Source organism: Martes martes (genome assembly GCF_963455335.1).
Source record: "Martes martes genome assembly, chromosome: 9".
Taxonomy (NCBI): Eukaryota; Metazoa; Chordata; class Mammalia; order Carnivora; family Mustelidae; genus Martes; species Martes martes.
The window spans coordinates 85,203,527-85,228,352 of NC_137896.1; the positions used below are offsets into that span (position 1 = coordinate 85,203,527).

The 24,826-nt window shown below is 36.1% G+C and overlaps 1 protein-coding gene and 1 pseudogene across 2 annotated transcripts in view; both read left to right on the plus strand.

The window, feature by feature from the left end:
* The window catches only part of APLF (aprataxin and PNKP like factor), a 74,458-nt gene that overhangs the window by 7,464 nt on the left and 42,168 nt on the right, over positions 1–24,826 (plus strand). Inside the window, exons 2-5 of the mRNA XM_080813733.1 lie at positions 7,158–7,229; positions 16,819–16,991; positions 20,854–21,001; positions 21,316–21,448. Coding sequence (XP_080669859.1) covers positions 7,158–7,229; positions 16,819–16,991; positions 20,854–21,001; positions 21,316–21,448 — 526 coding nt within the window. The remainder of the gene's footprint in view (positions 1–7,157; positions 7,230–16,818; positions 16,992–20,853; positions 21,002–21,315; positions 21,449–24,826) is intronic.
* Positions 18,597–19,422, plus strand: LOC308349206 (small ribosomal subunit protein uS2-like; annotated as a pseudogene). Its single transcript has one exon. The product of its transcript is annotated as a small ribosomal subunit protein uS2-like (transcript).

Consider the following 24,826-nt stretch of genomic DNA (forward strand, 5'->3'; position numbering starts at 1 on the left):
GTCTGTTATATTTGTGTATGTATTTATTTATTTATTGTCTGTTGTTGACAGAGCAAACCAGATAATTTTGTGTGATAGCACTGTAAGTTATAAAGTATTATACAAGAAAAATTTTTAATATCTTAGCCTTTGGTGTGTTATATAATTTATACTGGAAAAAACGAATCTTGCCTCTTTTCTGTTTGTTTATGTTTATAGGAGCCAGGCTACCTGGGGACATTGTATTTATGAGATATATTATACCTGTCTGTGATAATTCAGAAATTTCTCTCAGGAAACATTTTAAGAAAAATTAACTGCTGTTGGCTTTTCTGTAAATATATATAGGCAAAAATGAAATGAAAGGTACCATTGTATTCTGTTTCAGGATCCAGTAGCTTTTCGCTTTTACTTTATTCAGGTTTGTTTTTTATTTTTTGAATGTTGGAAATAATAAACAAATAGGTCAGAGACCTTGATTCAAAACATCCAAGCATTTCTGCTAGTAGCATAAGAATATCTTCATTTTGTTTGGCTTCAGTAAATGCCAAAAACAAATATTTGGCAAACAAATCACAGTTCTTTTATGTTTTCATGTCTTTATCTTGTATTTTAGCACACACTTCATGTCTTAAAAGCAAGACATGAAGACAAAGAGAAGGGACTTGTCCTTATCATAATGCATGAAACATTCAATTTAGAACCAGAAAATCAGGGATAAGAGATCTACATTTTATTGATACAACAGTGATACAAAAACAGTCCTGTCCCCATTCAAGAAACGATATGAAGAATTCAAATAAAGAGGGTTGGTTTGTTCTGTAGTATCTGAAGAAGAATTGCTGTCATTTTATCTGTTGTTAACAAAGGCTAGGGGTGGGTGCTTGGGTGGCTCAGTGGGTTAAGCGTCTGCCTTCAGCTCAGGTCATGATCCTAGGGTCCTGGGATTGAGCCCACATCAGGCTCCCTGCTCAGCGGGGAGCCTGCTTCTCCCTCTGCCACAGTTCTCGCTCTCCCTGCTTATGCTCACGCTTTCTCTCTTTCTCTGTCAAATAAATAAATAAAATATTAAAAAAACAAAAACAAAAACAAAGGATGGAGTGATTTCAGCATTACCCGTTAGCCTGTGTATTCTTTAATTCCTGCTGTATGCTATGCAAGTTTTTTACTATTAAAAAAAAATTCTTGGGCTTAAATGTTCAATTTGGTTAGCTTCTCTGTTTTCTAATATTCCTTCTCTGACTAGCTGAACATAAATTTATTATTAGATGTCTAGTATCAATATAACTATTGTCAGAGTAAAGGATATTAATCATAATTGCTTTTGGCAACAAGTAACAGAAATGTGACAAACAGCAGCTTAATCAAACTGAGTTTTCTTTTGTAAGAGAATCTCTGGGGCAGTCAGTCCAGGGCCGGTACAGATACTCAAGGAATGGACTCTTCTGCGTTCCTCCTTTTTCATCCTTTGCAGGTGGCTTTCATGCCTACAGGCTTGAGATGGCTGCTGTACCTTAAAGTGTCCCATTTACACAGTAAGAAAAGGGAAAGGCAGCGGGCAAAAAAAGTCAATGCCAGGTGAGCCTGTTCCTTGTTATCATGAAGACTGTAATTTTTCCAGAAGCTCCACTGTTTTAAAATGTAGATTTTGTTGTTTTGTTTAGGAATGGTGAGGCCAACAGATTAGAAGATGATTGGCATTGAAAAGATAATTTATTATTCACAGTTCGCAAGAGACAGAAGGACACACAGTGCCATGTGGGGCCACATGAGGTTGGTTGAAGGTAGAAGGCAGAGCTTAGGGGAACTGCAGGAAAGCCTTTCTTACGGTTTTCTCAGCAATGGATGGGCAGGGCAAAGCTAGAATGTATAGGATGGTCTAGTTTGAATAGTTTTATGGGGCTCTGTGCTGTAGGGCCTGTCCCTAGTTATCTGATGCCTAGTCCTAGGGTGATTGGGGCAGCATAAGAGCCAGGTAGAACCATAATTGGGAATACAGGCTTCAGATTGGTTAGATTGCATATGAAAGATATCCTTGCAGGTGAGTCATTTACTGTCTCTAAGAAGCCCATAACTCTGGGAGAGGTAGTTCTTCCTTAGTCCAAGATGCCAATATCAAAACATTAGATGCGGAAACTAGAAAATCTGGTTAATACACACTCTTAACATCCTTTGTTAGAACTTGTCATTTGGCCATCCATAGCTACAGGGAATTCTGGGCATTTGGATATTTTTAAATGGGTACATTGTTATCCTAAATAAAACTGGAATAAATATTAGTACCGAAGAAGAAATGAATAGCTACTGATGAAGCAACCAGTAGCATCTGGTACACAATGTCACATGTGAAGAAAAGGCATCTAACAGTATAGGTGTAGTTTAAATCATAAGTTGCAAATTCAAATGCCTGCAGAGGCCAGGTATACCATAGTGAAGTATACTCAGTGGAAGGTTATAGGGAGTGCTGGGGACTGTGGTGAGATGGAAAGTACATATACTTTTCAAAGCAAAACTTAAAAATAAGATAACAAAAACCTGAATGAAAAGCCTGGCTACCAGTTTGTGGTGCCTAGTCTAAAACAAAGAGGTTTTAAAAATTATAACTAAATAGAAGGAGGCGTATCAATTTTACTGAAATTCGTGTAAATTAAATTGTACTTCATTTATGTTATTTAGCAATCATATACTACATTTTCTAGATTATTTATTTTTAGAGAGAGGGCATATGCCTGTGTGAGCAGGAGGAGGGGCTCTGGGGGAGAGAGAGAGAGAGAATTATCTAAAGCAGCTCCACACCCAGCGAGGAGCCACATGCTGAGCCCTATGTGGGGCTCATTTCTCACAACTGAGATCATGAACTTAGCTGAAATCAAGAGTCAGAGGCCAAACTGGCTACGCCACCCAGGCGCCCTGAAATTGTTGATGATGTTGTGTGGTCACTTTGGAAAAGTGGAGTCTGTCAGACTTCTCCAGTGAAGACCACGGTTCCTGTTGTGAGTAATTTCTGCAATGATGTTTTGAGACTTCAGAATATTCTTTTTCCCATCAAGCACTCACCTGAAAGTTAACATCCATCGATCCTTTGCTGAGTCAATTATTATATAGGTAGTTACAAAATAGTGATTTTCTGGTTCCATCATTTCTTCTTCATCAGTTGGCATTCTTTTATGAATAGGAGCTTTTCCTCCCAGCCCTAGCCCCGGCTCCTTTCTTGAGTTCAGTATGAACTCATGGATTATTTTGTATTCAAAGTGTGTTGTATTCCATTATTATCATTATTCATATTGGTGCCCAGATTGTTCCCAGTTTTGCTGGACCGTTAAGCTGCTGGATGTGAGACATATTTTCATTATTTCCCAATCAAGATGTGACTGTTTGGGGGAGTTATCTTATCTGTGCCCCACACACCTAATTTCTCACTCCCTCTCTTTTTTCTCCCAGTTCACTTGACTTTCTGTTCCAGCATGGTAACATTTGGTTGCATTTTGTGTTTCTTTCCCCTTTTACATGTAAAGCTTGTGGTAATCTCTGTCTCCTAGTTGTGCTTTAGATGTGAATATAGGTGACTTTATTTGTTCTATTTGTTGATCTCTGATTTTTTATGTGGTGCGATTAGTATTTAGGTGGCTACAGTTATTTGATAGGAAATTGGAATTCCTCTATTTTAACTATTTTTATGGCTTTCTAAAATGTGAAATGTCTCATTTTCAAATGAAGTTTTCATTTAAACACGATAATCAACCAGTAAACTTGGTTAAATATTTAGTAACTTATGAAGTGTGTAATGCCTTTTGTCTCAATAGCTTCTAGCCAGGCAGTCTTTTTGAGTCTTTGGGTTTCTTTGCTTTTCTATAGCTTGGTCGTTCCACTTCAGACCAACATCAGTCATTTTTCCCCCATTGTCAATCAATGCACGATCACTAAGCCCTATCCACTTCATTGTCTACTGGGAGTAGAGAAATAGAAATTTAGATGAGATTGGGTGCATTCAGGGTGATATGGCCATAGACTCTTGGGAATTCCGATAACATATCTTGTTAGACTTGGCTATGACATTAGAATAAATAGGACCAAATGAAAACCCAAAGACCTTCTGGAGCTTTATTTAGGTCTTGATTTTCTCAGAATGTCTATTTGCTTAATAAATAGTCATTCTGCCTTATTTCCAGTTCTTTAGTATGTTCTAGTTTAGACAGTTAAGCTGATGGTAAATACTTTTATATTTTTTTTATAAAATTATATTTTATGTAATGAAGGAGGCAATAAAGTGTTAAAAGGAAGATTGTCTCTAGAATCAGATTCCTTCTGTTAAAATCTGGTCATGCTTATTGGCTGTGTAACTTTGAGTTGTTGCTTAACCTCTCCATACTTTCATTTCTCACTTATAAAATAAAGATAATGGTGTCTTTTCTGCAGGTTTTGTGAAGATTAAAAAAAAATACATGATAAATAATAGAACAGCACTTTGGTCTTGATAAACAATTACTATTATAGTTAATATAGTAGTTAAGTATATATGGATATTTACTCTGCACAAGGAACAGTGATCTCTGTTTAATAAAGCAGGTCATCAGGGGCACCTGGGTGGCTCAGTGGGATATGCTTCTGCCTTCTGCTCGAGTCATGATCCCGAGGTCCTGGGCTCGACCCCTGCATCAGGCTCTCTGCTTGGCAGGGATCCTGTTTCCCCATCTCTCTCTCTGCCTGCCTCTCTGCCTACTTGTGATTTCTGTCAAATAAATAAATAAAATCTTTAAAAAAAATAAACCTTTAAAGAAAATAAAGCAGGTCATCAGATCTTTAGGATAATCTATTTATGACCTAGCCTCCACATACCCTCTACCTTCTACCCTCCCCACAACCATCCTGAAATAAAAATAAGCTCTAATGATAATTCATTAAAACTAAGTTTCCCATAGAGGGAACATAAATTATTATTTTTTAACTTATTCATGATTTAGCCATACAGTTTAAAAGGGACTGTTATAGCTAAATGCCCAAACCATATTAACTTTAAAGACTCTTTAAAAAACGTTTTTTTTCATATACTATAGAAATGCACAGCTTGTCATGAAATTACATTGTTGTGGAATGAAATGTCCACTAGAGGTCATATTATGCTTTCATATAATTTTTTCATGCTGGTGTCAGGAAAGCCTACTTCAAAGAAAGACTTAGATAGGAAAAGTCCATTATTGCTTCCTGCAAAAATGTGGTTTGGAAAAGAAGGAAACTGAAGTTGTACTATTAAAGGAACCATCATTGCATACCATGATTTTATATTTGACAGTCTGCTACTCAGTTGGTTAGAAAATCAATTTGTATTATTGAGTCTTACTACCCAAGTTAGAATCAGAAGCTTCTTACTCCCTGACACAGGGAGTAATTTTCTTTTCTTGAAGCCGTTTCTAAATGATTATATGCAGGTATAGAATCATACATGACTATTCTCCCCACATACTTATTTTTATTAACGAGTATGGATTTGGAGTGCTACCTGCTTGAGGAGTGGCCTACACAACTTACTTCAGTTTCAGTTCTCTAGACTTTCAATTTCCAAATTTGTAAAATGTGAATAAACCTATGGCAGTGTTATGGTGAGTCTCAGCATTTAAGTAAAAGTTCTGTGCAAATGATAGAATCTGTGCACATGGTAAAGTGGGTTATCAGGCAACTGCTGTTGTTTTTGGCCCCAAAGGCCAAAACATGCCTTCCCCAAAGGCACATGATGGGGAAGAATATAGGTACCTCCAGTTTCCTTCTCTCCTTTCTGATAGAATAGATTATTAGTTTATATTTACTTTTCTGAGGGGTGGTGGGGTGGCTCAGTCCGTTAAGTGTCTGACTTTTGATCTCAGCTCAGTCTTGATCCCAGGTTCGTAGGTTCAAACCCTGTTTTGGGCTTTGCCTTGGGTGCAGGGCCTACTTTAAAAAAATAATAATAATATATTTACTTTTCTGAACTAGCCATTGTGGCCAACAGTGTATATATTTTAAATGGGCTACTTTTAAGATACTTTATTTTAGAGAATGTTCTAAAAATTAACTGTAGCTATTGCAAATACACCTATATGGAATTCATTCTATTGTGAGGTCTATTTTTATATAGTCACTGTCTTACATGCGGAACTGCTCTCTGTTTAAAAAAAATGAATGAGTACTGATTCCTGGCACTTTCACATTTTTGCAGGTTTTTGCAGAACTAATGGGTTTAATTGAATTAGGCATTGCTGTAGTCTGTTTTTACTGATAATTTTGGTCTTGAGATGGATAATATCAGAGTTGAAGTGATCAAGAGATGGGCCAGATAATTATGACGTTAAGGAAAGTTTGTGCATAAAATGTTATTATTATGTATCTGCCAGAAATAGCAAAGGCAATCTTAACTATTATGTTTATAGCCTTGCAGGGAAGCCTCAATTGGCAAATTCAGCATTTAAAGTACAAGTGATTTCTAAACTTTGGTATGCAGAAGTGCTTGTGAGTGTAAGTAGAACACCGTTGCCTCAAAACAGGAAGCAAATATATTCATTATATGTTATTATATAATATTAGTATGTGTGTATATATTGTATTATACACACACACATGGATATATAAATGATAATCTCTTCTTCACTGTAAATATTTGATTTTCATCACTTTCCCTCCCACCCTCCTGTTCTCTTAACTACTTAACTGATGGCCCTAAGGCTCCGTTGCAGGTCTGCCTGACCCTAAAAGTTGTAGTCACCCCTTTATATTTACCAGACTGCTGCTCTTTAAATCCTTTTGTCATCATAACATACTATGTATTTCTTGTATTTGAAAGGTTTTCTAATAAGTACACCATATATAGATTTTTTTCTCATTTTATGAATTTTATTGATAAGATTTCTCGCAGAATACCTATCTCGAATGGAAACTATCATGAAAGGCTTTGGAATGTGTTAGATTCCAAGTCTGAGTCTCTGCTCTGCCATTTATTCTTCTTATGACCTTGGGCAATTCCTTTAATCCTGGAGTTGTTTCATTATCTCTTCAGTGAGGACAATCATTTTAATACACAGTTGCTAAGTGACTATTTCATATCTAACCTACTAATTTTAGAAACATTGCTATTGGTTTTGTTGTTGTTGTTACTGTTGTTTTTAATGGAGGTAGCTGTATTTGAAATGTTTATTTTTTACTCCCTGTAGATAACAGACAAGAGAGTGTCCAGAAGACATGCCATTCTTGAGGTGGTCGGTGGTCAGCTTCGAATCAAACCGGTATATGTGTTATTCATGAATTGTTTTTAACTTTTTGCCTCTCACTTTTTTTCAGTTCCTGATTAAAGTGGCTTATTTTCTAAGGTTATGGAAATAGGGAATGATGTCAGAATGAATATATCCTTATTTCCAGAGGATAATTGGGAGATAAACATCTAAACTATTTATTTATTTTCCTATAAAGCAGTGCTACATTTATCTAGTTAGAACTTCAGTGAAAGGGGCACCTGGGTGGCTCAGTGGGTTAAGCCTCTGCCTTCAGCTCAGGTCATGATCTCAGGGTCCTGTGATGGAGCCCCATGTCAGGCTCTCTGCTCAGCAGGGAGCCTGCTTCTCCCTCTCTCTCTCTACCTGCCTCTCTGCCTACTTGTGATCTCTTTCTCTCTGTCGAATAAAAAAATAAAATCTTAGAAAAAAAAAAAGAATTTCAGTGAAAGATGACTACCAGTTCATGTATACATTATGACTGGGTATTACAAGTAAGATTCTATAAGAAAGCCTATAACTATATAATGGTTTGTTTGGAGGAGGTGAAGTACTGATTGAAGTCACTTAAATGTTACAGGGTTGTATCTTAATAGATTTCTGTACCTCTGTGTGTAGAATTGAATAATTCTAAAATTTAGACCTTATTAAACTTTAGGGTTGCATAAATAATTTTAATTTGAAAGTTCTTGTTGAGGGCTAAAATTTTAATTGCTTGCTTTATAGTTTAACCACTGATGTGTATTATAGGGACATCAGTTTCTGAGGATATACTGTGTGATTATTCCTTTCCATTTGCAGTGTTTTGTGTAGGAGAATAGACTATTTGTATGAGGGTCCATATGTTTTGGACTAGATACTGTGGCGGTAAAATTATTATGGAATGAAATTCATTAATTTGTAATATTTTTAAACCTATTTGTATTTTCATCTTATACTACAGCTGCCTTTATTTATCATTAGTTCTTTCTTTTACACGTATAGTACTTTTATTATCCTATGTTGAGCTGTTTCCAGATATGAGAAGTATCCTTTTAATTCTGGTATTGGAAAAGTTTTGAATTAACTGGATTTACCCCATCTCGATTAAATAGATGCTTGAAAAAAGGTTTGTATATCATTCTGCATTGTCTTCTTGTCGTGAAAAGTGCGGATAGCTACAGTCATCTCTCCTGTGAGAGCCCCTTTATTTACCATCAGCTGTTCATCTCTGAATCCTCTCCAATTACCCTCTTCTTAGTTGAGACTTTCTAGATCGTAAGCTTGTTGAATATAGGAACACTGGCCCATCTTTGTATCTTTAGTATCTAGTGTAATGCTGAGCACATAGTAGGTACTTAATTTATATTTGTGAATGCATGAAGAAATGCTGCAGTGAGAACTAAATGTGGCACTTTTAAAAGTGGAGATATCATGAATTTTTACCAAATTATGTTAGTCCTAGCACCTAATTTCTAACACCATTTCCATGAACAACTATGGCCTAAAATAGACAAGTTTATTTTTATTGTTATTGAAGCATATTGAGGTAGAGAATATAGGAATCTCTAAATTCCCATCCTGACTTTTCTGATAAAGCATATCATTACTTGATATTTACTTTTTTCAAAATAGTAATTATGGCAAATAATACACATGGCTCCTCAAAGAATACCTACAACTGAATACTTACTACATTATTTAGATTTACTATTCTTATCATTCATATTAACGAAATGGAGACCTTCTAGTGAGTATGTACTTTTTGGAAAATGTAACATCTAAATAGTCCTTGATGATTAGATTTCTAGTTATTTTTGATACCAAAGCAGGGAATATCAGCTCCTGCAAGTAGGTTTGTAGACTTTTCTAGATTTGCATTATTAGTATTCAAATCCTACTATGTATACATATGTCACAGAAATTAATCAATAAGCCAAGACTATTCTTTAGGCAACTTGTAAGACAGATCCTTGGTTTATACCTGTAATTCCTGATGTTTTCAAAGCTTTGCTTTTGTTTCAAATAACATCTGAAAAATTTGTTGTAGCAGAAGAATTGTAGACAATGACATGATTCATTTTGAGAACTCAGCACATTTATTTGTAAGCAAATTAATCAACTGAATTGTGAAGAATTGAATAACTATTAGATTTCTTTTTACATTTTTATTTACTCAGTGCTAAGAAGAAACCCTTCTTATAACAAAAGTTACACAGCATTAAATTTTTTATGTATCCAAGGTATGCCATTTGGGAAACCATCTTTTTACTAATGCATTAATATTGAAAAACTTACATATATTTTTTTCTCAGTGTTAATCAAGGACATTTATATGTTAAAAACTAAAATTTTTTCCAGATTGGCTTAATAAAGATATTTAACTGGAGTTGTGTCTATACTTGGATGAAAAGTATTCAGATATATTTTGAACTTCTATGACTATTCAAAAAAGTAGTAATATAAGTATACTTAAATTAAAACTTTGTTAATGGAAAATTCTTTGAGTTAAACTTTATTTTTTGTGAAATGGGTCAAATTTCTACATGGGAGTTTAACAATTTTTAATTAAAAGAAGGTATCTTTTAGAGAACACCTTTCTCCTTTTTTACTTGGTCTTTAATTAGACTGTACTCATATAAAACAACTATATGACGTCAACAAGTACCTTTTGAGTATCAGACAGTGGTAGATACAAAATTAGAAGCTAGAGCCAAAATTCCTCATGACATTATAGATATGAAACTAAAATTTGTTATAATATTATTTATTTATACCTTTGTTTATACTTTTCTTTTAAATATTATTTAATATAACTTATGAATTTTCTAGTAAATGTAATCTTATATACTTGGGAGAAAGATAAATATTTTTTACCCTTTTCTTGGTAACATCATTTTTTTTTTTAAAGATTTTATTTATTTATTTGACAGAGAGAGATCCCAGTAGACAGAGGCAGGCAGAGGCAGAGAGAGAGAGAGAGAGACAGAGGGAAGCAGACTCCCTGCCGAGCAGAGAGCCCGATGCGGGACTTGATCCCAGGACCCTGAGATCATGACCTGAGCCGAAGGCAGCAGCTTAACCCACTGAGCCACCCAGGCGCCCTGGTAGCATCATTTTTGACAGCATAGAATATTAAGGCCCTCTGAAGAATGCATAATATTATATAGTCAGCAAGTTGTCAAATGGGAATTAGAACTGAGGTTCTTTGAAATCTATGTAAGGTTTGTTTGTTTGTTTTTTATTATATTTCCCAACTCAGGATTCTTTTGTCATTTGGTATTCTCTTCTATAAAAAAAATTTCTTGAAGTTAAAAGTAACTTGATTTTTCTTCACAAGAAATTTTTTTTAAGGAGTTATTTATTTATTTGACAGACAGAGATCACAGGTAGGCAGAGAGGCAGGCAGAGAGAGAGAGGGGGAGGCAGACTCTCTGCTGAGCAGAGAGCCTGACATGGGGCTCCATCACAGGACCTTGAGATCATGACCTGAGCTGAAGGCAGAGGCTCAACCCACTGAGCCCCTCAGGCACCGCCACAAGAAATTTTGGTGCCTTCAGTTGAACAGAATTTTACAACTGAAAGCAATCTTGGGTTCAGTCTTATGTATGTGGGAATGTGATTTGGGCCAGAGCTGGCATTTCTTATCATTGGACAAGATGACTTTTCATCAAGAAATGGTACTGGGAGAGTATGTTATTTGTCAGAGGGAAAAAAAATTAGATCCCTACCTCAAACCATACATACAAATCAGTTTTAGGCGGTTTAAATGTGAAAATCAAAACTATAAAACTCTTGGAATATATGGGAAAAAATCTTGGTGGCCTTAAAGGAGGGAAGGGGGGGGGGGTGCTTGGGTGGCTCAGTGGGTTAAAGCCTCTTCCTTCTGCTCAGGTCATGATCCCAGGGACCTGGGATCAAGCCCCGAGTCAGGCTCGCTGCTCAGCAGGGAGCCTGCTTCCCCCCTCTCTCTCTGCCTGCCTCTCTGCCTACTTGTGATCTCTGTCTGTCAAATAAATAAATAAAATATTAAAAAAAAAAATAAAGGCGGGAAGGGTTTTTAAATAAGCTATAAAAAGAAAGACTGAAAAAAAAATCCAATTACAGGGGCACCTGGCTGGCTTAGTCGGTTAAGCATCTGCCTTTAGCTCAGGTTAAGATCCTGGGATCCTGGGATTGAGCCCTGCATTGGGCTCCCTGCTCAGTGGAGAGCCTGCTTCTCCTTCCTTCTGCTTTCTGCTCCCCCTGCTTGTGCTCTCTGTCAAATAAATAAATAAAATATTTTTTAAAAATCCAATTATATTAAAATTAAGAACCTTTGCTTATCAAGGATTATAATGAAAATGAAAAGTGTAACAGGAAGAAGTTATTTAAAACACATATAATTGGGGCGCATGGGTGGCTCAGTGGGTTAAAGCCTCTGCCTTTGGCTCAGGTCATGATCTCAGGGTCCTGGGATCGAGCCCCACATCGGGCTCTCTGCTCAGCAGGGAGCCTGCTTCCTCCTCTCTCTCTCTGCCTGCCTCTCTGCCTACTTGTGATCTATCAAATAAATAAATAAAATCTTAAAAAAAAAACATATAATTGACAAAGGAATTATATCCAAAATTTATAGCAAATACCTTCAATCAGTGAGAGAAAGATAAACAATCCGGTAGAAAAAATGGGCTGAAGACTTGAGTGGCACATTATAGAATTGGAAATCTGACTGTTTAGTAAACATGGAAAAGGTACTCAGCCCTCTTATTAAATAGAGAAATGTAACTGAAACTGCAGTGAGATACTAAAATCCAACAGATTGCAAAAATGAGAAGTCTAACAATTTCAAGTGTTAATGAGGATGTAGAACAAGTAGAATAGTTATAAAGTTTGGGTGGGAGCTTAAATGTTGCAGCCACTTTGGAAAGTAGCTTGACATTATTTCCTAAAGATGAAGGCATGCATTCCCTACAAGTCAGACCTCACACACACACATGTACTAATAGATGTATACAAGAATCTGAAGGGAAAAATTGCTTTATCATAGCAAAAACTAGACACAACATTAATTTCCATCGACAATGGAATTGATAAATATATTGTGATATATTCATTTAATGAAATATCCTACAACAATGAAGATAAATTATAGTGAAAACATGATAAATATGGATTAGAGTCAGGAACATGATAATGATGAAAGCAACCTTGGAAGAATATATACAGTATAACTTCATTTATATAAGATTAAAAATTCTACAAAATAAAACATTACATTCACTGTCATAAGCTTAGGTGATAAAACCATGAAGAAAATTGCCTAAGGAAGTGATAAACACAACAATTGGTATAATAATTATCTCCGAGGGAACTGAGAAGAAACTGGGATAGGGAAAGACTCGAAAGGGACATCAAAAGTTAATATACATGTTCTGAAACTGTGTGGTGGGTCCACATATAGTATCTAACATGTATTATGTTTTCAAAAAATTATTATGGAATCCTTATGACATGAAGAAGGTGTAGAGAATAGTATGGTGTGGTGCAGTTCCTTCTGTAATGCCAAACTACCAAACATTGGAAGGTATGAAAAAGTGTATTTTTTTTTAAGGATATGTACAATTCTAGTACTAGAATTTGATTTTACTTTTAGAACAATATTTAATTGGGTTTTGAATTTTATTCCACCAATTGTTTATACCTTACCAGTTGAAGGAAAACTGCTTCTTGGCCTTGGTGATGTATGCATAGGTCCTTTGCTTTATGTAATGCTTGATTTCTTGTTTATGTTAATATAGTTTCAACAAAATGCCTCTCTCCTTGAAATAGATATATTTATTTATTCAGCTACTTATTGTAACTGTACCTTCAAGGTGCGATTTAGAGAAATTTAGAAAAATTCTAAACTGACCTTAATTGTGAATGGAAATGTTAAGGTCTTGAAAATAATGAGATAGACGAGTGACTAATAATTCATTCATTTTACCTTAATGTGTGCTAAATATCATTTATTTTCTGTTCTCTAATCAGTCACAAATAAATTGATCTGCTAAAGCAGGTTATGTATACAACTGTGATAAAATTTGGAGACAAGTTTTACTTTAAAAAGTTTTTATAAACTTCTTTAAATGAATTAGAGCAAATGTTTTGTTACAATCCCTTCTGTAGGTCGTGTACTCCTCCAAATTATGTTTAAGTAATTAAATATTTTTCTGCTTTCCTTCAAATTAGAAATCCAATCAAATAGAAATGTAACTTTGACAATGATTGATGAATGCGATTAGGGCATTTACTAATTTATACTTTTAAATTGGATGAATTTGTCTTTTTTTTGTCTCACATTTCCTTTTAAAAAAGCTCTAGCTTTCAGCAGTTCTTGGAAATAGTGCATGAGAAGATAATGTTAGCTCATGAGGAGATGATGTTAGCTTTTTTGTGTGTCATTTAAATTTAATCTACTGTCTGGTATCAGCGGGAGAAAATGTATTATAAAGGCAAAGCGACAGTGCTGTCTGTAAATCACTGCATCACCAGTGGTTAGTTATGTCCTCTGGGTAAATTCATAGCTGTCAATGCTTTTATTTCATTTTAAGAAACTCTTTTTGTTTCTTGGGTGATTGAGGGAGTAGTTCTTTAGCTACGTATAAGTTGCAAAGGATTAGATATGTTTTTGCCACTTGGTGTTAATCTTCAAAATATACATCTTTGGGTGACTGTGTTTTTTCTTTGGTGTAGTAAAATTCCTGAGTTGTGATTGTTTTTCTTCCTAAGAAATTATGAGTGTACTTGGAAAATGGCTATAAAATACTGCAATAGCTCTTCCACAGCTCATTTTATTAAAAAAGAAAAAAAAAGAAGAAGACAGAAAAAAAAAAGAATGCTTTCCAAATTAAATAAAAGAAAACATTGAAAATAAGAGGAACTTTTTGGAGTGGTGCACATCAATCCTTTAATGGTTATGATAATTACAAGAGAAAGCTATGGAAAACTAATTTGTATTTTAGTCCCATTTCTTCAGGGATAATGCATCCTTTGCACCACTTCTAAAATTATAGCATAATATATTTAAGTTTGCACTTATAATCCTATGGATATGTTAAAAGGCACTTCCCAAAAATATGCTTCTCATATAGGTGGATCATATCTTTTATTCACTGTGAATTTAGGTTTGCCAGTATTTTGCCTGTCCTTATCTGCTTTTAGAATCAAAGTTAACTTAGCCATATTGAAGGAATTGGAGAGCTTTCCATCTTTTTCTGGTCTTAGGAAGACTTTGAATATTCAGAAAAAATTTAAATCCATTTAGGTCTGGGTTGGGGAAAGATCGAAAGATTTTTAATTACTGATTACATTTTTAAAAGATAGGTCTAATTCAAAAAGACACACACACACTTTTTTGTTTTTAAGTCAGTTTGGTGTATATTCTTTTAAGATCATTGTCAATTTTGGCCATATTTACAAATACATTGCCATGAAGTATTTGTAGTATTCTGCCAAGTTTTATGTGTACTTATGTCATTGTTTTCATTCCAAAATTTGTGTGTGTGTGTGTGTGTGTGTATCTTTTCCCTCTTTGTTTATTAATACTGCTAAGTTTTTATCTTCTTCATAACTTTTAGAAAACTACCCTTTGTTTTGGTCTTCATGTCTGTGTGTGGCTTTTTAGTTGAAGTATATATAGTTGCTTTTGTTTTTGTTTCTTTATAGAGGGAGAGGGGCAGGAAGCAGAGAAAGAGGGAGAGAGAGAATCTTAAGCAGGCTCTACACCCAACATGGAGCCCAGCAGGGGGCTTGATTTCATAACTCTAAGATCACAACCTGAGCCAAAATCAAGAGTCGTATGTTTAACCGACTGAGCCACCCAGGTGCCCTGAAGCATTCGTAGTTTGACATAGATTTTAAAAACTTATTCAGTGAGTAATATTTTTTAGGTTTAAATTATAGGATCAGATATTAGGTTAGTTATAGGAATGTCATTTTTGCTCTTGGTTCTGGAATCCCTTGTATGAACAATTTTAGGAAAAGAAAAAGATGATCATGGACCACATACATTGGTTCACTTTCTCTTTGGATTTGCTAAATACCAAATATTTTACTGCTTAAAATTTAAGTGTTAAGTACATTCAACTGAGTAAAAAATACTGAAAATGAATGTTTCTTTGGCTTTGGGCTTGTGATGCCTTATTAAAGGTATGTAATTAGTTTCCTCTTTTAAAAAGCATTTTACTTTTTCTACCCTTAGAATATTATGCCTTTGTATTTAACATCTTGACCTTTGAAAATTTAGGACTGTTGTTAATTTAATGTTGTTTAGAGATTCCTCTGAATCTTTAAAATACTTAGGAATAAGAACATGATCTTATCTGAGCCTATTAGAAGCAAACCTCATTTGTAGAACATTCAAGGCTCAGGCAGAGGCTATGGATATTTCTGTCCCAACTCTTGTCCTTCCTGCTACTCAACATTCCTGACCCTGATGATTGTGGTGCACTCGAGGAAGGGGAGGCTTCATTTAAAAGTCTGAGGAATAACGGAACAATTTCCAAGTCCAACAGTGTACACAAGCTTAGAATCTGGTGGTTTGTCCTGCCTCAAAAACTATAACCATGAGCCAGAGCCACTCTGAGAGATAAATTAGGGGTGGTTGAGAGCATAATGAAAGGTTTATAACCATTGTTTAAATTATAACTTGATTTTTAAAAATCAAACATTCACAGTTCTTTTTAGCAATATGGTGTTACATAAATATGGTGTTCCGTTGCCTGTCCATTCTTATGAAGTCTTATATTTAATTTGTAAAATAACTCTGACCTATAAAATGATTGCCTAACAAATTTGTAAAGTCTCTTTTTAAATTTCTGTTTCTGCTCTTCATCTCCAAATTTTATTTCACTCCTTTCTTTTAACAGATTTAAAGGAAATAGAACTGTTTTCAATTGCAGATACACATAGGAAAAATTTATGGCCAGATCTTCATGAAATTAAATTGCCAGAACTGGATAGATTATATTCATTATAGCTTTCAACATTTTCTTTTTTTTTTTTATTTTTAATTTGGGCATGTAGGCAACAATGCTTATTTTTTATTGGCAGCTTTTGTTTTAATGCTCTCTTTTCTATATTAGTCTATGTTAGAAAACTCCTCAGTGAAGAGCAAAAACAATCCAAACAAGCTATGTTGTTTGCTTGAGAGATTTGATCAAAGTCTCTCTTCCTATAATACCCCATTTTTTTACTCATAGTAAGAATTTACTAGAAGAAAATAAGTATAAAAGAAACTAGCCATTTCCAAGGAATTAGTGAATTTGAAAGTTGGGGGACTCAGTTTCCATACTGAGAATTATTTTTTGTGTTTCTCTTTCTAATGTCTGATGGTCCTTCTTAAAGCAGAAATATCTTCTAACAAGTTAATTGGTAACTTTGCTTTTTTCTTTGATTCCTACAGAAGTGAGAGGTATATTTTAGCTCCTTCTCCTTTTTTATGTATAGATAATAATTATTGTACTTAGAAGTGCCAGATTTATTAAACTTTTAATCTAAATTTGTAATGAAATTGTTTTGATACCCAAGTTTTGGATCAGTTCATGTTAGTTGTATTTTTCTCATAATTTAGAATTTTATCCCTATTTTTTGTTGTTGTTGTTAGATACACACAAATCCATGTTTTTATCAGTCTTCCGAGAAGAGCCAGCTCTTACCCTTGAAGAGAAATCTATGGCGCTGGTTGAATCCTGGAGACAGTTTTTCTTTGCTAGTCGACAAATACATTTTCTCTGTTTCCTCTACACACTCTGAAGCAGAAATGGAATGTACTTTAAGGTAAGATTGCCTGATGAAATTAGATCGAATAATAGTAATTGTAACCTAGGGGTGGCTCAGTTGGTTAAGTGTCTGCCTTTGGCTCAGGTCCTGGGATGGAGCCTAATGTCTGACTTCTTGCTCAGTGGGGAGCCTTCTTCTCCCTCTCCCTCTGCCACTCCCTCTGCTTGTGTTCTCTCTCTGTCAAATAAATAAATACAATCTTAAAAGAAATTTTTCTTAAATAAAAGAATTTTTAAAAATGGTAATTGTAACCTAATTCCTCAGCCGTCCACAAATGCTTCAGTAGAAACCATTCTAGGATGAAACTATGTTGCAGTATAGGAGTTACATGGGGTATGTATGGTATATGTGTTCGTGTGTGTTTCTCTAGCAAACATTTGACATTGGAAACCTACACCTCAATAGTGATTGCTCGCATATGTGGTGTCTTTAACCTTTGTGTTCAGAATGTATTTTCCATCTAATAGTAACCAGGATAGGTAATTTGAAACCAACTACATTTTCTTCATATTTTCTTTTAGCTTTTAAATTTTATTAAGGTATTAATCCCTCTGGCTTAGTATAACTCCTCATAAAAATAACAGAAAATATAGAATTGGGAAACTGAGGAAATGAGATATTACAATAAACATCTAATGTAAAGTTAATATTAATACACTAGTTTTGTTGAGGCAGTCATTAGCAGATTATTTGCCACTGTTTCGGCTTTTAATTTTTTTTTAAAGATTTCATTTATTTATTCGAGAGAGAGTATGTGTGTGAGAGAGTGAGAGAGAGAAAGAAGGAGCAGGGGGAGGGGCAGAGGGAGAAGCAGACTCCCCGCTGAGCAAGGAGCCTGATGCCGGACTCGATCCCAGGACCTGGAATCATGACCTGAGCCAAAGGCAGACGTTTAACCAACTGAGCCACTCAGGCGCCGTCAGCTTTTAAATTATAGTCTACATAAACTGGACTAACAGAAGTAGATGGACAAAAGTGTACAGAATGTGTTCTGTGATTACAGTAGTATTAAATTAAAAATCAGTAACAATAGGGGTGCCTAGCTAGCTCAGTTGGTAGAGCATGCAATTCTTGATCTTGGGGTCATGAGTTCAAGCCCCATGTTAGGCATAGAGGTTACTTAAAAAAAAATCAGTAACGATAAAATAGAAAATCTCCCCAAATTTGGAATTAAACAGCACGTTTCTAAATAACTGTTAGGTCAAAGAGAATCACAAGGGGAATTAGAAAACATTTTGAAAAAAATAATACTGAAAACAAAATAAAAATTTGTGAGATGAACCTAAAGTAGTTCTTAGAGGGAAATTTATATTAAATGCCTGTATTAGAAGAAAGCTGTAAACCCAATGATCTGTGTTTCTACTTTAAGAAGATAGGCAGACAGGAGCAAATTAATCCCAAAGCATAATTCCCAAAGAATAACTTAATTGCTAAAACAGTCTTTAAAAAGAAGGAGAGTTTTTTGCACTACCCGGGGGAGGGGGTCCCTGTGGCATTCTGCATGAATGCCCTGTGGGGTACCTAACACCCCCCAAAGCCATCAGAACAAGATTCCTGCTGGATTGAGGGATTCCTGTTCTAACTGAAAGGGAGACTTTCACAATGTCTGGAGCCCCTGATGTCCTGCAATGAAGGAGGAGGATGTCCTCAAATTCCTTGCAGCAGGAACCCACTTTGTTGGCACCACCCTTGACTTCCAAATGGAACAGTATATCTGAAAAGGAAAAGTGATGGCATGCATCTACATCATAAATCTGAAGAGAACCTGGGAGAAGCTTCTGCTGGCAGCTTGTGTCATTGTTACCAGTTGATGTCAGTGTCATACCATCCAGGAATACTGCCCAGCGAGCTGTGCTGAAGTTTGCTGCTGCAACTGGAGCCACTCCTGTTACTGGCTGCTTCACTCCTGAAACCTTCACTAACCAGATCTAGGCAACTTCTGGTGGTCACTGGTCAAAGGGCTGGATTCTCAGAGAGGCATCTCACGTTAACCTGCCTACCTACCACCGCTCTGGGTAAGGCAGACTCTCCTCTGCACTATGTGGACATTGCCATCCCTTGCAACAAGGGAGCTCAATAGTGGGTCTGATGCGGTGAATGCTGGCGTGGGAAGTTCTGTGCATACCTGGTACCATTTCTTGTGAATACCCTTGGGAGGTCATGCCTGACCTCTGCTTTTCCAGAGATCCTCAAGAGATTGAAAATGAAGAGCAGGCTGTTGCTGGAAAGGCTATGACCAACGAGGGATTTCAGGGTGAACGAGTGCTCCACCTTCTGAGTTCATTACTACTCAGTGTGAAGTTGCAGACTGGTCTGAAGGTGTGCAGGTGCCCTCTGTGTCTGTTCAGCAGTTTCCTGCCGAAGACTGGAGCGCTCAGCCTGCCAGTGAAGGTTGTCTGCAGCTCCCACTTCTGAGGCCACTGAATAGGTAGGAACAAACATGGAGTGGCCTTAAGGTGCTCTTCCACAAAGGCAAACAAAATGGAAATGAGGTTGATGGAAAATAAGCAGTTCCTAAAAGTTGAAAAAAAAAGAGTTGAAAGATTCATACTTTCCAATTTTAAAACCTACTACAAAGCTACAGTAATGAAGACTGTACTAGCATAACGAAAGACATATAGATCAGTGAAATAGAATCAAGCGTCCAGAAATAAAGCCCTTACAGTATGGCCAACTGATTTTTGACAAGATTGCCAGGACAATTAAATAGGAGAAACAGTAGTCTTTTCAACAAATGGTGTTGGGACAACTGGGTATCCACTTGCAAAAGAATATAAGTTAGACTACCCCACACCCTATAAAAATGGACTTAAAATGGACCAGGGACCTAAATATTAGAGCTAAAACTGTGAAACTAGGAAAAAATACAGGTATAAATCTTTGTGACTTTGGATTAGGCAGTGGTTTCTTAGATAGAACACCAAAAGCACAGAATGTGGTACAAATGGAATTACATGATTTGTAGCCTTCTGAGTTTGGCTTCTTTGAGATTCATCCATGTTGTTGTGTATCAGTGGATTATTCCTTTTTATTTCTGAATAGTATTTCCATCTATATTTTCAAATATTCAGGGGCGCCTGGGTGGCTCAGTGGGTTAAAGCCTCTGCCTTCGGCTTAGGTCGTGATCCTGGGGTCTTGGGATCGAGCCCCACATCGGGCTCTCTGCTCTGCGGGGAGCCTGCTTCCCCCACTCTGCCTGCCTCTCTGCCTACTTGTGATCTCTCTCTCTGTCAAATAAATAAATACAATCTTAAGGAAAAAAAAAGATTGTTTATATTATCAAATATTCAAAAACATTTGTTGGCTTGTCTTTATGTATCAGTAATGAACAATAATCCATCAACTTCGGATGATCTTACTGCACTTTGCAGCCAAGTGGGAGGTAGCTGGTTCTGCTAGTATGTTCCACATGTGACCATGGATGTTCCTGTGTCAGAAGACTTAGCTTCCGATTGGACTACACATTTGGGGAGATTTCACAAATGGCTGTACTGGCCAGAACTCCAGTTTGCATTTCTCTTGGGGTGCTGGATGGCCATCTTAACTTTAACGGGCTATCTGGACAAATAACCGAGTAAGGACAGAGCTCTTAAGCCTTAAGAGAGATGGCTACTACCCATCTCATAAATAGCTAGTGGTTTCTAGGCAGATCATTTGGAAAGATAAATATATTTTTTGAACAACATATTTTAGTCTATATATTTTATTCTGTGCTATCATCTCCTTTTTGCATCATCTGTCTTGCTAAGGCCAAGAGAAGGAGCACAATTCATTAGTTAGATGTACTTAGGAGAATTACATTTATAATGACATGGTGTAATAGAAGTGTTTTAAATGATTTTTTTATTTTACTTTATAGAAATAGTCAAATGCTTGATGAAGATAATATACTGAATGAAACACCAAAATCTTTCTCCGTTCACTCGCCTGATGAGACAACTGGTGCCCCACAGCTGGAAAGAAGCACAGAAATAGCTAAGACCCAGACTACTTCTGCAAACAGTGAGGTGAGAAATTTAAGCTCTCATCCATTTGTAACATACTCCTTATTTCAAGGAGAGAAAAGACAACTGAAATTAACTATATCATGACAATATTACCAGCATTACTGTTTTTAGGTTAAGCTGTGCAGAATATCACACTAGTCCACCATGTCAACTAATAGAGATAATGAATTTCTTTCTTTGAGAAATTTGAGTAATTCAGCCCATACTTGCAGATAGGAATTTTTAATGGTAGTTTCCTGCGAAGTAAATAATTTTATAATTTCATTAAGGTTGCATGATTATTTTTAATAATTAAGATAAAGATGTCTTTTTAGTGTTTCCTAGGTGAATGTAGAGACCACAGTAAGCAACAGTCAGATCCTGCGCAGAGGAGAAGAATCCTTCCAGCATGGATGTTAACAGAAAATCTCGGTGATCAAAACCTTTCAGCAACAGTCAGCAAGGGGGGTAAGTTTTGTTTTGAAAACATTAAGCAGAACTCGGAAGTTTTTCTGAACAAATGGAGATAGATTAGTGGTTGCGTAAGTGTATCATTTAGCCTAACATTTCTTTAGATGTGTACATGAAGTCTAACTTAAAAGATAAGCTATTACGTTATGTCATTTATCATACACCATCCTGCTCATTACCTTTTGATTTATGTGCTGGACTTCTAGTAATGTAGATTTTCAAACATACCTGTTGGTGTCATGTCAGTAATAAAAGGTCAGCACAGTAAGAGCTTTCTAAATTAATTTAATTAAATAAAAAACTACCAGGCACACATGATTATGTGCTGGAGGGGTCAAAGAAGAGGACCTCTGTCCCAGTATAGCTCACTGTCATGGCAGATACCACAGTGATTTATGCCAGCTGCTGGGCATTCCTATTGAAGATTATAATGTTCACTGCATTGTTGTAGTCTTTTATTTGCAACTTTGTAGCCATCTTGGGTGTAGTTTCTATTGACTGATTGTTTTCTTTCTTTCTTTCTTTTTTTTTTTTTTAAGATTTTATTTATTTATTTGACAGAGAGAGAGAGATCACAAGTAGGCAGAGCAGCAGGCGGGGTGAGGGGAGTGGTTGGGAAGCAGGCACCCTGCTGAGCAGAGAGCCCGTTGTGGGGCTCGATCCCAGGACCCCGAGATCATTTCCTGAGCTGAAGGCAGAGGCTTAACCCACTGAGCCACCCAGGCATCCCTGTTTTCTTTTATATGGGTCATATTTTCTGTTTATTCTCAAGTTAGTAACTTTCTATGGGATATTGGATATTATGAATGATATGTTACAGAGATTTTTTATTTTATGTTCCTCTGAAGAAATATTTTTGTTTTAATAGTGATTAATTTGGGCTACGAGGCAATCTTCTTCTAATAGGCAACTAATTCGGACCCTGCCCGCTCTTTCCCCTGCTGTCGTCTCCAGCCCCAGCCTCTGCTTAGTCCTAGCAGCTTCCATCTGCTGCTTGTCCTTCCACATGTGGCTCAGCAGCCAGTGAAGGACTTGGGTCAGTTTTAAATGTAAATTTTGGTTCATGGCCTCTGAGGCTTCCTAACTTTCTGCCTGCTCTGCCAAGCCTCAGAGTCTGTGCTCTCTGGCCGGTTAAACCAATAAGGCTGCTTTCTGCCACCTGTGGATTGGGAGATGCCCTGGGTGGATGGGGAGGGGGAAGCTACAAATTCACAAACCCCACAGCTTATACTTAATTTTTCCAGTTCTGCCTTTTCTTCACTCTGCAATGCCTTCACATAGTTGTTTTTTAATATTTTGTCCAAAATTTATACTGGTTTTATTTGGCATGATTAGTTCAGTCACACTACTCAGCCATTGTACCCTGAGCACAATTGAATACGTGCTAGAGTTGAATGTTACTGCTCTCACTGCTTCTCATATTCAGCATAGTGGTCATAGAAGCAGTCTCAAGACTTGGATCACATATGTTATATACCAAATATTCCTTATTTAATTCTAGTTTGGAATTTCGTAGGATCAGAGTGACCTCTTGGGAAAAGTAGGTTATATATTATATATTGTGAGAGATGTGATCTGGAGAATTTTCATATATAAACCCAAGATTTCCTGGTAAGAATTTTATTCCAGTATAGTGGTTTTCAAACCTCTACCACCCACCATTACATATGTAACATTTTTATCAGTAACATTTCTCATTAAGTGCAGTAATTCCTCAGTTTGCAGGAAGGAAATGGGGAGTGGTGAATAGTCGTGGAGAGGGGGTAGGCACTTTCTCTCAGTAGACCAGTTTCTCTAATATAGAAAGAATAACTTCAATTGACTAAAGGTTGGAACAATGTCAGCTGCCTCCCTGCAAGCAAGTCCTTTTCTTTCAGAGTTGTTCTGTGTGGTAACTGCTTCTGTGCTACCACTATTAGCTTGCTTATAATAGTCCAAAATACATTTTGCTTTAAATTAAAAATAATTATTAACTTTCACTAGCCAGAAGTACCTTGTAAAATACGAAGCACCTTTTTGAATACTTCACCTTAAAAATGCAAAGGATAACAATTTGCCATTGATTTGGACAAGAATATTATGTAATACACGATGTACTTAAAATGCTAAAGCTTCAAAATAAGATAGAAAAATGTTTGGATTCTAGCATGTCTTCTTTCTCATAAGCGGACTTTGGGGGTACATGTAAGAGCAAATTTAGGTTACTTAATTTCTTTAGAAATAGAAAGAGTTAGAAATACACATAGGTATAGTTTAGCACTTGAATCCAGCTAATTAAAAATCAAAATAATTTGACTTTTTCTGCCGTGTACTTTATTATTATTGTTGTTGTTTTATTTGTTTGTTTAAGTAATAAATCATCCAGATCAATAGACCAATGCTAGAGATTTTAAAAAATCAATTTCTAGGATGCATTTTGGACTCATTTAGAAGTAGGTTACTTTCTTGTCTTTTGCATTTTTAGTACTGTACTTTGTTCATTGATACCTATTTAGATTATCTGATTAACTTGATACTTTGGAACCTTTTGTGTCACTAGGTACAGAACAGATAACATGAACTGATGTTAAATGCCTTATCCAGTATCATGTAATAAAGGCCAGAGCCGTGATTGAGACCTAGCTCTGTCTGACTTTAAAGCCCACATGCTGAGCTGTGTCACTATACAGCCACCTAAATTTACCTTTTCTGTGTTGTGGTGTTTTTATGCTTTTTTGTTTTAATATGCCCTTGCGTGCTCTCCTAGATCTTTTCTTAGTTTAATTCTTGATTTAATCCTTAAATATATCTGAATTTTTGCCGTGATCAGGCTGTCCTTTTTGTTTTTCAGCCAATATAGTTCTAGTTTATTTTCTGGGTTCCCAGATACTAGCCCTTGGATGTTATCATGAGTTTCTTAGGCCTGGGCTAAAGTTTTCTTCATATCCCTTAGTGATTCACAAATAAATATATTTGGGCATAGGCTTTCAGAGCTTCTCTTCCCTTCTCTTGGCTTCCAGTCATTTCTGTTCCCTTAGCCTCCTAGGCTCCAGGACAAGTCATAATTTCTGGGCTATGACACTTGTGCTGGATTGCAAAAGGAGCTTTTAAATTTTTAAATCATTCTGCTCTGTAGTACGCTTATTCTCCCATCGACTAACCCTCCAACATGGAGTCATGAAAAGTAGCACATGCTGAAAAAGATTGAAGTAGTCCCCAAATCATTTGGTTTGCATTTAATTTTGTACTCTGAATATTTTCCACATGACCACTCAACGCAGATGATAAATGTTGAACTGACATTCTGTTAATTTGACTGTAACTTAAATTTTACGTAAGTGCTAGTTATTCTGTTTAATTTCCAGCAGGCCTGCTAAATTAGCTAAGTAATTCTAA